The sequence below is a fragment of the Nestor notabilis genome, unplaced genomic scaffold (assembly GCF_000696875.1).
Source record: "Nestor notabilis isolate BGI_N333 unplaced genomic scaffold, ASM69687v1 scaffold13094, whole genome shotgun sequence".
In the NCBI taxonomy this organism is placed as follows: Eukaryota; Metazoa; Chordata; class Aves; order Psittaciformes; family Psittacidae; genus Nestor; species Nestor notabilis.
This window is the reverse complement of record NW_009926621.1, coordinates 51,533-66,778: the sequence shown is the minus strand read 5'-3', so window position 1 is coordinate 66,778 and position 15,246 is coordinate 51,533. Positions and strand designations below refer to the sequence as shown.

Here is a 15,246-nt window from a genome sequence, read left to right as displayed (position 1 = left end):
AGGAAACTATGCATAGAAGGAAATGGTAGAGGAAAAGCCTCACATACATTTAGATGTGAGTAATGTTATTTCTGTTTTAACGTTATAAAAATACAGGATGTCCACAGCTTAACAATGAAAGCTCACCATCCAAACACATCATAATAAAACATTGATGTGACAGCACTAGAGAAATTGAGACATTAATTGTATTTTTAATGCTGTATAGCTGAATCTGATAGCATCATACAGAAGCAAAGAAGGACATACCAAAGTATAACCTTCTTGACAAGCTGCAAAGTAAAGCAGTGATCTCAGAACCTGAGATGCATCCAACCTATTTCAAGCCTATGAAACACAAAGGATGCAAATAAACCGTAATAACACTTGATTATAAAAATAATGGTCTACAGCCATATCAAAAAAATGCCACCTACAAGCAGTGGAAAACAAGTAATTTTTCCCTCACATTAAGTACTGAGGGAAAGCAGAATCCAAAGAAAAACATAGCAATGTATTTTCAATTTACAGAAAAAAATCCCACATCTTTGATGCTTCAGGTCATTTGATGCTCTTTTTTTGTCTTTGATGGTCATTTCAACAAGGTTTTATGAAAAGAGTCTTCCCTGTTTAGTATGCTTGCCTGGGTATGTGTGCCTAGGGATTTCATGCAATGCGGTGTGTGTATGGATACACTAGTAGTATGTATGATCATAGCTAACTAGCAGAATACAAAAGTGTAATGACTTCTGCTGAATTTATCAAGCTGGAATCACAGTGAAGTTCTTGTGATTACACACTTCAAAGGACTTCCTGTCTGCACCTCCAAACAGTTCCACCAGATCACATGTGCATCAGTATTAGGATTAGGAACCAAGTTTAACTAAATCCTTTTTATTCAGGGGCTCATTTCTGACACTTCTCTCCTAAAGGCCAAGTTCGTTTTCTCTCTGAAACAAACGCCAGTAATTTTCCTAGTCAATAAGGTCTCATTTTGAGCAGCCTGAAATGAAGAATCTGGCAAATTGTCCAGGTAAGGAAATTGAATAAAAATTAGTAAATAAACCAACAAAACCATCCAGACCTAATATGAGAAACCTCTACTAAATCGGCCATCATTGAAGAATACCGATTGCTTGAAATATCTCATACTTTTTAATCCCACTGGTAACAGCTTCCAGCAAAACATTTCATTCAGCTAGTACATCCCAAACATTACTAAAACTTGGGCTGACATTTCTGTTTATTATTAAAATTGCCTGTAACTTTCTAAGATAAGATTTTGTTTATAGTAATTTGCAACTTGGAAAAATACCTGTGTGGAAAGAAATTCTCTTTGCCTGCTGTTTACCTCCAGCTCTCTTTTTTTATTTATATATTTTTAAATGTCATCCAAAACAATTTTGCAATTTCTACTGTAACAGCTGCAGAAGATAGTTTCACCTTTGCAAAATTTCTCTGATGGCCTTCTGCTTGCCAGCTCTATCCTGAAATTTATGAGGGCATATAATACTTTTACTAGACTGTTGTCTGAAAATCTGCCTGTACTTGATGCTTATGAAGTCTTTCAAGTAGGAAGGGGCCATGGGAGGGCTCTTGTCCAACTCCCTGCTCACAACAGTCAGCTCTGACATCAGACCAGGCTGAAGCCCATATGTTAGAGAAGTGTTGGAATCAGGGTTGGAGATGGTAGATCAAAAGGAGACCTCTGTGGCAGCTCAAAAGACTCCTTAGTCCTAAGAGTCACTGTTATTCACCTAGATGGTATCTTTGCTTCTAGGGTTTGCTGGCACAAATATCTAAGAATTATAGCCCTGTCTCCAAGGAAAAAAATTCTAAATAGACAGCAAAATTAAGTCATCAATTAGATAATAAGTTACAAGTTCCTGAACACATGCTTGCCCTTTTCAGGATGCACAACTCAAATCCCACTCTGAAGACAGAATAGTCACTTCCAATGGTTAGGCACAGGCAAAAATTTCACTTCTCAGACACCTGATACCTTAACCCCCTCCGCCACCTCCCAGTTCTCGTATTTTGCAGGATACTAAAAGGACAGAAACTCTTATGTGATGTTAACTTAAAATTGCTGTTCAAATCAAAATGTTTTGTTCCAGTTTAAGGTTAACATTTTTATTAATCTTTTTATTCCTTCTAACTCAGACCAATTCTTAAACACAAATACTTCTCAGATACTAAAGATACAAGTTTCATCTAGAAGACTCTTGAATTAAAATAGTTCAGTATTTCATAGAGAAAACATTTCAGGTAAAAAAAAAAAAAATATTTACTTTCATGTCTTCAAAGCAAACCTTATCTAAAGGTGTTCTTCAAGCCTTCATAAATTTCTATGCATTTTTATTTTCCCCAATACGCCAGCTTCAGTATTAAAAATTAAAAAAACACCTTCCAACGCTACTCACGTGTCTTTGTCATTTGCATAGTTACATAATATGAAGTACAATGAGTTTACCTTCATAACACCCTTGCAAGATGTGGGGGGTTGAGTTATTTTTCTTCTTAACAGAAGCTGAACTGAGACATAAGAGAGTAAGACAGTAAGTACAGACTAATTTAGATGTCCAGTTGGGACAACTGGGACCAAATCTTTCAGACTACCTAGATTTATTTTTTTTTAATCTGTTCTGTATGTGTTTTCCATTGATTTTTATTACAACTGAATGCATGCAGCAATTCTGCAAACCACACTCCAAGGCTTCAAAGCCTGTCCACCTGCTAAAAACTAATTCTAAACTAATTGCTCAGCACCACACAGAAATGTGATGGAAGTGCAATGCTGTGGCAGAGAGAGATTTTTAAAATAACTTTATCATAAATGGTGGCATTGAAGTGTCTTAAGCAACAGGCTCACTCTCCTTCTCCTGTTGTCCTCTGCTTTGTTTACTACACCTGTGATATTTCAGTATTCCCTGAGGCAGAGTTATTCTGAACGGCATTTGCCTTCTGACACAGCCTTGCCCATACCCAGAGGACGTCCACAGCGTGTACTGACTAAGGCTGTGTCTTATGGAGAGAGAACCTTGTGGTTAAGTAATTAAATAGTGCTTCATTGCATTCTTAACTTCCAAGCAATTTACTTCATAACTTTGGGAATAAACTCTTGAATAAATTCTGTGTGTGCCTCCGCACGTGTGTGCATGTGCGTACCACGGATGTCCTCTTCTTCCAGTTATTTCTGTTCTTTTTAAGAAAGTATTTCCCAGAAACTCCTTTTAATAGAAAATAATAACCTGTATGATATCTTCTCTTGTGAAACCATGTCAGGCAAGGCATAAATTAAGGATTTGAACACAGCTTTGATGATTCATGCATCTTTCTATTCCTGCACAGTTACGTTCTGGGTCATTTTCAGGATTTCATTATTTTTACACTAGTAAGGATCCTCATAACAAGAAATCAGGCCAAGTATATGCAGGCCAGCATAAATAAGTATATGATACTGAATATGTAGATTTTGTCCCATATACCATGGGGAATCCATTTCATCTGTAAATATAATCATTGGGTGAACAACCTGAGTTTTGACAGTTCAGAAAATTAAAATGGAAAGCCCATGTACTATGAAAAGGTCTATGAGGATGAAATAATCATCTCTGTTCTTTGCTCAAATTTTTGAACAAATGAAATATGTCCAGAGGTGCTGACAGATACTGATATGCTTGGGGGAAGATGTAGGTGGCAGTTAATCCCTACTTTGATGGATAGCATCTGCCCGCAGGCCAAAAAGGATTAGCTGTTGGATTTGGTTTTGCTTTGTTTTTATTGTTCACTGCACAGACAGATTGTGCCATGTTAGCATTATTAAGTAAGTATTCTTACGTATTAATAAGTAAGTACTAATAAGCAAGTGCATTTATTTGGTCTTTCGTAACATGTTGTCGTATGTTGCCTCTTAAGGATACTTCCAGCCCTGAATACACTGCCTACAGTCATATGTTCCCTAATCAAGCCAAGTGCAAGGTCCTGCACCTGGGTTGGCACAACCCCAGGCACAGCTACAGGCTAGGCAGAGAAGAGATTCAGAGCAGCCCTGCGGAGAAGGACTTGGGGGTGGTGATTGATGAGGAACTTGACATGAGCAGGCAGTGTGCACTTGCAGCCCAGAAAGCCAACCATATCCTGGGCTGTATCAAAAGAAGCGTGACCAGCAGGTCAAAGGAGGTTGTCCTGCCCCTCTACTCTGCTCTTGTGAGACCTCACTTGGAGTATTGTGTCCAGTTCTGGTGTCATGGAGCTGTTGGAGCAAGTCCAGAGGAGGGCCACGAGGATGATAAGAGGACTGGAGCATCTCCCGTGTGAAGACAGGCTGAGAAAGTTGGGGCTGTTCAGCCTGGAGAAGAGAAGGCTGAGTGGAGACCTCATAGCAGCCTTCTAATATCTGAAGGGGGCCTATAAGTATGCTGAGGAGGGACTCTACGTTAGGGACTGTAGTGGTAGGACAAGGGGTAATGGGTTCAAACTTAAACAGGGGAACTTTAGGTTAGATCTAAGGAAGAAGTTATTCACAGTGAGGGTGGTGAGGCACTGGAATGGGTTGCCCAAGGAAGTTGTGAATGCTCCAACCCTGGCAGTGTTCAAGGCCAGGTTGGACCGAGACTTGAGCGACACAGTTTTGCGTATGGTTTCCCTGCTCATGGCACGGGGGTTGGAAGTAGATGATCTTAAGGTCCTTTCCAACCCTAACTATTCTATGATTCTATAAGAAGACAGGTCCTACCTAATTGCAGATTCTCTCACTGGCTTGATAGTGCCCTCTATGTTTCATATCACTGAAATAAAATCCCCTATCTGCCATCATGAGGTGAATGTTTATTTCTCCATATTACCTAAGGGCATCTACTATACTCAGCTCAAATCACCATTTTTATTTCTTTGTTCATACCATGAGACTCCTTAAAACCTCTCAACACTACACTGTACACTGACTGACACAGAAGAAAAGAAAAAGTAAACTTGGAAAATCGAAGTGAAATTAAATGGGAAAACAATGCTATGTGAAAGCAAAATGCAGGCCTTAAGCCTGCAAGATTAAGTTTCATGTTCTGAGTTAGACATTGAAATTTTCAAAGCAGCATATTTTTTTCTTTTTCTTCCTAAAAATCTACTCAGTTTAGGAAAATATTGGTTCTAATTATCCATGTGAGAAATACAGAGGAAAGAAAGTATTGCTTAGGGTATAGCAATTAGGAAAAGAACGGTGGTGGGTTTTATTTGATTTCTTCTTTTGACTTCCTTTTCACTGTTGAATTCTGATTCTCACTAGAAAAATTAAACAATGATTTTCTTCAAAGTGCAGTAAGGGAGAAAAAAAGAAACACCATTCCAATCCTTCATGTAGGTTACATTATTTTTTATCAAATCAGAGTTGATAATACAATAGGAACCTATCACATTCAGATCAAATTTGACTACCACTGATGGTAATGAGCAGATTCTTCTTTTTAATAGGAGGTATGCATTGGAACAGTCCCTGTTAGGAAGTTTGTTTTCAGATTTTTCTATACAGCATCTTTTGATGCCTTACCACCATTTTTTGCTGCTTTATTTGCCCTTAATGAGTAATTTTATCTTTATTATGAATGAGTGAAATGTTTGCTTTAGTAAATGGCTACAAAATAGGTACTATGTTTAGGCTGATAAATGTGCATGATAATTTTGCATACTCATACCAAACAATTAATAAGTAGCAATGTCCAGAAATATTTTTCCCTTTCTCTGTACTGACTGCTACAGGCTGTTCGCATGTTGCTAGGTACTTCCACCTCCTTGGCACAAATTTAAAGCTGCTAGTTTTGACTCATAGCAATATTGTGAGAAGAAAATCAAATTCCAGCTGCTTTCATCAATACAAGGATATTTAAGAAAGGGATCCAACAGGAAATTACAGCTGATAAATAAACATCTTCAACATACTGCTTATGGCTATGATAAAGAAACTGATTCTCAGGTGAGATGTGTAAATGAATTTGTTAAAACCCCACACAATTTATTGCCTTTGTTTGTTTGTTATCAATCAAAGTTAAAAAAAACAAACCAACAAACAAAAACCAAGCACTTTCTGCATGATAAATGGTGACTATGTCAGCTTCTAGACATGGTAATCAGCTTCAGAATTTCTTTAACATTTTCCTAAGTAAAAAATATTGACACTATCCGACAGTACATTTAGTACCTCTAACAATAACAATATGCATATGTATTTTTTTTTATTTTAAGAAATATTAGAAGCAGATAAAAGTCAGAGAAGGATCTGATTATCAGGTTGAAATGCTTATGTACCTCTCAGAACAGACCGTAAGATTTTTTTTTCTCAGACTGACCTTTTCTTTTTCTTATGATAATGGCCACAAACCCACTCTGCCTTATAACAGTAACAAAATCCAGTAATTTGAATAGCCTATTGTCCTCCTATGTTTATCATTCAGTCTGTAGGGATGAATTTTCAAAATAACACATGGAAAGTGAAGAGAAATTAAGCTATTGTGGTTCCATTAAAACCAGCAGGACTCAAACAGTTAATACCTTGGGCAGTGCTTTGAAAATGTCATGGTGAGAATCGATTGATTGGGCAGTACTGGTATCTGGCAAAGGATCTGGGCTTCAAGGTTATTGAGACAGCATGAGTTCGTGCAATACAATGGGTAAAATCAGAGATCATCCAATGCAATAGCCATCCCAGAGAATAAGCTTTCAGGACAATCCCCAGTACATGAACTCCTTCCTCTGTGAACTCACCTTGCCACTCAGCAATCAAATGACTAAAACATGTAGCACTTATACTCTCTGCAGTGGTCTTTGTGAGCCAGAATCAATTTGTCAAATTGGATGTGTACAGAATTCTTTAGCTGATGAAAATGATTTCTGGATAATACCAGTACAGAGAGATATTTATTGCCAGTTATTCCTTTCTTTATCCAGGGAAAGAATAAATTGAAAATGAAATCCCAGGAATCATTACAGAGTGATTTCCAAGGAGGACTTATCCTTGCAAACTTTTGTTACATATAAAACTAGAAATTCCTTTTTGCACATGAGAGAGAAGCCTGCAGTGTCTGGTTCTGGTTGCATTTGGACGTATTGAAGACTGAGGTGGTCCTACAGTTGTAAGGACATTGCTTCTCCCTTGGAATATTCTCACTGTTTATGTTGGCAAACACTATAATGCATGAGGAATATACACTGGTGAGCAATAATGAAGATCAGGGGCACCTACAAAGTACACCTGGCACAAGGTTTGAAAGTGCTATATAGAAAAACAAAAAACAAAAAACTAAAAAACCAATGCATCTGGGTGAAGTTCTGCAGTATAAGAATAGTTATGCCCAGTCTGCCTGCCCCACAAAGAGCTTAGTATTTCTGCTAGCTGTTTTAACACATTAAACATACAAATGCTGGAATCTATGAAATCTGTAGCTTAAATAGTCATTTTCTAGACTTTTCTTACGGAGAGACAATTAGACTTCTCTTTTGGACAGATGTTCTTCCCTAATTTCTACAAGTCATGAATTTTTAAAATTGACAAGGAACAGCCCATACCTGATGAAATCTTAACTGGACAGTAGCATCTAATCAGGAGAAAATGCTAAAGAATATGAAGATAAGGCATTGGATTCAAAGTCCCATATCTAGACTTCGAGAAATTCAATTATGAATTTCTCTGTTGATTTGAGAAAGCACTGGATCAACCTGAGAAACCAGAAGCAATCTAGGACTAATGAACAGCAAGTGACATTCAGATTACACAGCTGCTGGTAAAGCACATGGAATTAAGTAAAAAGAAATCAACGCCACGGAAAGTTGGAAAGGAAGGTAAAAAAATCATAATCTACCAATAACTAAAGTTTAAAAAGTAAATGTATTTATATCATATGTTCTCTCTTTTTAACAACTGTTGAATGCAAAAATAAAAGCTGAATACTAAAACCAGAAAGAGACCTCTGCTGAGCGATGGTATACCACATGCAACTGGTATCCTACACCAACAAATCTAAGACTCAGAATATACCAGGTTAGGTGTATATTTCTAAGGAATTCTGTGGCAGAATTTTCTCCAAATATAGTTATTTAGTACTACAGGAAATTTTAAACACATTTCCAACTATGAATATTAAGACATATTTTCATTTAATTGGGGAATTTTGAAGAAGAATACTTGTTACTTCTGATATTGGTCTAACCCTGCAGAAAACCTCCGCATAGACAGACCTTTATGGCCCTGCAGAGACTCGCTGATTTCAGTAGTTTTTCTACAGACCTATTCAATAGATCACTATTACATTACAAGTTCAGGTCTGTGCTCAGCAGAATATTTAAGAGCACACTTAAATCCATACTTACTCGTCAGAGCACTCAACTTTAGGCATGTACTCAAGGCCCTCTAGAATCAATATGACAAATGTTTTACTGACTACAGGTAGGTATTTTAGTTAGGACATTGGCTGTGTATGCCAGCACATCTCATTTCTCTTCTGTAGCTAAGAATATGGAATATTTATTGTAATTCATACTATTACTAAGTTAAGGGAATTGTTTAAAAATTTGACAGATTATATTGACCTAATACATTGATATTTTCACCTTCCAAAAAGTGTGTTGGAAACATAAGTCTAATACAGCATTTCTGATTTTCACAGAGTTTCAGTATGACAATTTGCTATTGCTTTTCTGTGCTAGACAAATTTGCTAGAAACAAATTAAAAGATGCCCATCTATTTTCACTGTCCCCTTTAAAAGAAATACCAGCTCTCAATCTTGATTCAGGCAAATGCACATGGAAATAATTTAGAAACTGAATAAATTTAAACAGGATCTTTTAAGCTGATACAATAGTGAGTTACTCTGGCTTTAAACTAGAGCAACTATTCTGAGAATAACAAAATACCTGGGGTTGGAAATAAGAGTACAGTTAGGACTGTTAATTTGAAAACATTTCCTATGACTAGCTAAATACTGCATTAAAAAAAAAAGGTGAAATCTCCCATTTTGAGGTTGCTCGAAAAGGTTGCTAGTAAAAAAAGTTACCCACAGAATGTCTTTAAAATATGTGCCTCCAAATCTAGAGTTTGAAAGAAGACATTGTTATTTCTATTGGTGAGGGAAGTGGAAAACACATATAATACCACATATTTTTAATGCATATAGTTTATAGTTTGCAGCCAGAGGATGAGGATGCTGCATCAGTTTGCAAAATAGAAATACCTATGGAAAGACAGATCAAAAATACAAGAATTTTTAAAAACAAATAATCTACGAACTACTGAAAATTAAGGAATCTTTGAGTTTAATTCTGTTATAAATTGAATATAACCACAGTGCAAAGTAAAACAACTGGTTTTTGTTCAGAATAAATGTCAAAGTAGTTACTCTCATTTTTGTAATCAAATAGATGAAGTGTGTACAAAAATCAGTTCTATCAGTCACAGCACAAACTGAAGGCCAGTTTCATCTCTTTTCACTCTAAACACCTTATACTGAAACAGTTGTCTGGCTCCTAAAATCTGTGTCAGCATTTCAATGTCTCTTTTTAGTTCTGTAACGCTTCATTTAGAATCGTTAGCATTTTGGTTGTGTTTTGATACCATGTCGGTTGCAGAAGTAGTTGCAGTAGTAAATAACACAGACCTACAAGTTGCCTGATACTGCTACAACACCCTAACACAGTATTTGGAACAGCTGAAATAGCTGGAAAAAAATAATTTTAAAACAGCCAAGGCCCATTACTAGTTAAAGCAGATTGAACGTTCTCATCTTCTTGCATTTCCTGTTCATGGTATGACAAACTGGTGTGACAGTCACATCTAAGTGAAACATAAGGGGTCTGTACAATAAGCACTTTCCAGCAGCCAGAAGGAAACCCCACCAGCATCTCATTATACATTGCTATCTGCAACTGTGGATATGTGCAATTGCTGTTTCCCCTTCCACTGAACAGACAGTTAAATTTGTGTAAAAAAATATACAAAATATTGTTGTAATCCTGACAAACCAATATTTTTTTTAGGTTAGTAGATTGTATTTATACATTAGGACAGCAGGCTTCAATGTTTGCAAAACAAGGAACAGTATGCAGGCTGCAAATCGCACAGTCCCTATGATTACCCTCTTACCCCTGCAAGCTTGAACAAAGCTAATTATCAGCTTTGCAGTCTGCAGGTACAGCTGAAAAGTCATTAAGAGACCAGATTTTCTAGCCAATATTATACTCTCAGAGAGGAGAAAACCTCAGTTTACTTTAAATAATGTTAATAGCAAACGCGAAACAGTTTAAAATTCAGGCTCTGTTCTTCAAAGTTGCACCCCTGAGGGCAACAGGAATACTCCAGTGCTTATGGCAGCCTGACCAGAATTGTAGGAAATCTAACTGGGATAAAATCAGTGTCAGTGGCTGAAAAATTATATAGCAACCCTTCATTTAACCTCAAAAAGACAGACAAAGCTCCATATCAGTAGATTATTTTTGACATAAAACTGGCAACGCTGAAATTCTAAAAAAAACCAAACAAACCCTCTACAAAACACTACGTTTATTTTGAGCTTTCTGTGAATGCATCGTTATAGAACATTTAGTGCTATAGACACAGAAAAAACATGTTTTTAAAAAGCTAATGTTACTTTGTCTTTACTATGTGACAACTTCCCAGAAGACCTTTTTTTAAGTGTTGAACACATAGGAAGAAACCAAACAATTGACAGAAGAAATTCTGTCCATAGTTCCAAACCTTTGCATTCGCAAGACTGCATAGTTGTTAAAGGTGCCATTCAGTGGTTTTTAACAAACTAATCTCAGAGTTGTCCTTTTCACCACTGACTTGTGCTATATAAGGTTGACCAAGCACTGGCAGAGGTTTCCCAGGTTGGTTCTGGAGTCTCCATCCTTGGAGATCTTCAAAAGCTGTCTGGACATGGTCCTGGGAAACCTGCTTTAGGTGGCCTCACTTAAGCAGAGGGGTTGGACAAGATGACCTTCAGAGGTACCTTCCAATCTTATCCACTCTGTGATTATGTGCTAACCCTGAATTTATTGTCTTTCCTATTTCCCTCTTTAACTACGAATATTCCACTATACTTTTCTAAAAATTTCTTGGACAAAAACCTAGTCATGCAATACAAAGTAAGTCTTTGGTTGCTAATTCATGTCCTCAGTTTTCAACTGAGCAGAAGGCAGACTAAGTCTACAGATACTATGAAGAATGTGGGACTCTCAAGTCTCTTAAATTGCCTTTGCACTGCTGACACTGGGAGGCATGCTAGCACAGTGCTTTCTGGGTGCTCCAAGGGAGTTTGCCGACATGTTGCCAACAGATTGCCATGTGAACTCAAATATTTTACCAGACTTGTATTTGGATCCATTCGTATTGTTATCTGTCATGTGTAGGAGAAATCATTTGGAAAAGGCATCGGGTACAGGCTCGAATGATTTGTGCAAAATGCAGTTCACCTTGAAATGACTGCAAAAACAACAATCTTCATGCTCTTTTACAGAAACGCAAGGAGACACCAAGACAGCAATGTGCTTTTGCTTCTTGTATTTTACAGACAAAAACCTGTCCCAGAAGAAGGGCAATGAACTACATCCATCTGGTCCTTCTGGCCTAAGGTATTGTTAGTCTTAAAATATGCCAAATAGAGGCCACGAGCCTCGGCATCAACACTGAGCCATGTGACAAAAGCAATCCAACAAAGAACTGAAATATGTGCAGTTCTGCATGCCTCCCTTTTGTGGAAAAGAGAGTAGAGTGGACTCATATTCGAATGAAATTAAGAAAGGTATGTTCAACTAAGAATTCTGCTGACATCAACAGAGAGCACTCAGCAGCCAAAGAAAACAAGACCTTTAAGTCCACGACAATCTTTTATATTTCATTGTCTTTTTTCTGGTAGTCTGAAGACTCAAGGCATGGAAAGCAATCAACTTTGAAAAGCTCACTGCTAAGTCATCCCAGAAAGACTAAGAACTTGCTAGGAACTGTAATAAACTCCATCCCAACTGAAATGTACATCCTTGCTACAGACTGCTTTAGTCATACTCAGAAGCACTCTACACAGCAGTTTAAAAGATAAAATAAAGAAGGAAAATTACATTCAGTGACAAAATTCTAAAGGCACATAACACAGTTACACAAAAAGTCATGATTCACATAGAGAGAGGGTTCAAAGAAGAGTCTATGGGCTCTGTTCCACTCTGCATGGAAAAGAAGAGAAATGATAGATCAGATCATAAATCTTGGACACTTGAAGCTCCACCAAGGCTCCAAGATTCAGGAGCATCTTCAAGCTCCAGGTCTCGGGTGAATATCCTGCTTGTTTCTGACTCTGTAGTGGGGACAAGGCCTAGGATACACCTTAATAGCTGTCCTTAGTCCTTCTGCTCTGCCCCTCAGAAAAGCAAAGCCACACATACTAACATTTGTTGCTCCTATTCTGATGTCTCTACGATGCACAGAGCTGAATCACCATAATTGCAAGACCAGGCACAGCAATTTTGCGTGTACATGCACATGTACCTCAACAACTTCTGTGCTGGAGTGCACGGGTTCACTGGCAATGCTGTAGTGAGACATTTTTCTCACATTATTCACATCTCATCTATTCGTATTTCCATCTAGAACTGTGCTAAAATATTTCACCTGCCAAAAAAACATGTGAAACAGTGGGAGAAGCATTCCCTACCGCAGGTGGCTCCCTGCATGCAAGATGCTTAGACTGGATGTTGGGGAAAAATGTGTGACCCAGAGATACAAATGCAAACACTGAGGGCTGCTCAGAGTCTACAAGCATTTACAACTCCCAGGAGGAGTCATGATTCACAGCATTTCTTGGGGACTGGTACACAATTTTTATCTTCTATGCTTTTATTTGAAAAAAATCAACAGTTTTGCTGCTTCCACTCTCAAACTTGTGGTAAACAAGTGAATTTAGGATGAAAAAATAATCCTCTTTCATTGACCTGGATATGTTGTTGCTCAGCATTAACAGGTTGTTCTACTCCAAATGTCACTGGGAAAGAGACACTGTGGCACCAAAAATGCATTGAGCACTAGAATGGCTGGTCTTCCGTATATCTGTTATTTCAACTTTATTTATTTTATTTTGGGGGCTGGAAGAGGAGGGTTCAGCACTGTTCAGAGCTTAGTGCAAATGCAGCAGCCCACCAAAACTGTAAATGTAGGCTGCTTGGCAACTGCTTTTAAAGAGTGCTATTTGCTCGCAAAGAGACAAGCTGTTATTTCTTGCATTTTAAAACAAAAACATAAAAAAAGAAAAAATGGAACTAAGGAAAAGAAATAAAAAGGTAATTACTTCACCAGCTAATAGTGTAAATGGCTCCATTATACGCACACAGTGGTGATATGCAAGATCTTCCTGATTACCACCATATGAATTCTGACAGAACCTGCAGCAAAGAAGTTGTTTTCTACTAGAAATGCAGTCAAGTGGAACTGACATTTCATACCAACCCAGAGAAATAAATTACATGGAAGACAATGTATCTCACAGGAGAAAAACCCCAGCTGTTAGAGACCAAGGCCAAAACAGCTCAAAATTTTCCTTGTTTAAATGTGCTTGCCAGAAGCAGCTTTGAGAAAAGCTGTGATTTCCCTCGTGTACCCCCACCCAGCTTTTAACGCTCAACTTTGAAAACACTGTGAAGGGGTGGTGTGCTCAGCACTGTTCCGATGCTCAGCATGCATTGCTCACAGTGCAGCTGCAGGGTAGGATTAGGCCATCTTGATCCCAAGTGCCGCTCAGGCCCCCATGGGACATAGCAAGCCCAGTACTGGGCTCTCTACAGCATAATTACAAGAGACACTGGGCTCCCTGACAAGACACCACCCATCTGGAAAGCTTTCAAACATTCTCACACATCCTTTGTACCCACTCCTTATTTACACTTCTGCTTCTACACAATAAAAATATCCCAAGTGTAAGCAGAGTATAAAGCATCTTTTCTCCTTCCCTCCTCCAAGCATCGCTGTGGAGATGACCCTATCTAACCACAGCAGCGAAAAATAGCAGGCAAATAATGCATTTAAAGGAAGCAGAAGTGACCAGTTGTGCTTCAAATCTCTATATCTGCCTACGTTGTCTGCCTCAAGCCACAGCCTGACAATAGCAGTAGCAGTTCTTGGCTTGATTAAAGTGTAGTAGATGGATAACTGGTTTGTGGCTTCTCATTAAAAAAAAACAGAAGACTGTACATAGAGTTTGGCATATCTGGCATTCTAGAAATAGAGGAAAGATACTAAAATGCAAGAATACTTTAAAATACTTCTATTAAAATGATCTTTCATCTCTATTCATTTTTAGTCATCTTTGGTCTTTCTATAAATATTAATTCCTTGGAGGTTACATAGCTTCTTACTTTAGGCGAGCAATAACTGACAAGCATGTGTCTTAATTGTACTCAACACCAAGAAGAAAAATTCAAAGCAAAAGAAGAAATCTTTTGAGGAATATCATAAAACTTCAGATTTTTCTTTTCTGAGTTAAATATGTCTTGCTTCTGGATCTTCTTACTAAAATAAAAATGTTGGATGCAGAAGAGGACTTAGGTAAAATTACAAAGATGCCCACGTATGATTAGGATGCTTGCCATAGGAAGACATATTCATAACATCAGCCCTCCCAATTCAGAGCAGGGATCTGAGTTGGTGTTTAGGATGCTGCCATGTACAGAAAGAAATTTCATTACTGTGCTAGTTATTTTTTCTTTTTTTTTCTTTTTTTTTTTTTTTTTTAAACTCACAGTGTTTATAATGTTCTGCTGAGTATTAGAAGTAAATGAGATTTGCTCTAAAGCCTGGTAATCATGGCTGGACATCAGGCTCCCTTCTAACTATTATTCTTTTAGCTGTTTATACGAATGAAACAATCTCAGCAGGAGAGGATGAGAGGCTGGGCCATTCCCTTGCCCATAGGACAAACATCCAGACTTTTATACTGCCAAATACCATCCCCAACAGAAGCAAACTGTCTTAGTAGAAAAGGAGTGGAGATCTTCAGTTCACATCCTTCCTCCAACTATAACACGTGCAAAAGCAGTCTGGTTAACCCTAGATGACTGATCTAATGACTGGATTATAAACAGCATTAGCAGTTCATCCTAGCTTTATGAATGGTATCTAATTCCCCAAACACTTCATTCAACCTGAAATTATCAATCAAATTTATCTCAAACTTAAAACAAATTGAAATTAATTGGGCTTGACTGATCTTTACTGTGCATTATTTATTCAATGTTTATAA

General features: G+C 37.7%; 1 protein-coding gene across 1 annotated transcript in view; it reads right to left on the bottom strand.

Annotated features, from left to right (window-relative positions):
* Window positions 1-15,246, bottom strand: part of GRM1 (glutamate receptor, metabotropic 1) — a 136,017-nt gene that overhangs the window by 81,218 nt on the left and 39,553 nt on the right. The window contains exon 3 of the mRNA XM_010013605.1: window positions 10,975-10,982. Coding sequence (XP_010011907.1) covers window positions 10,975-10,982 — 8 coding nt within the window. The remainder of the gene's footprint in view (window positions 1-10,974; window positions 10,983-15,246) is intronic.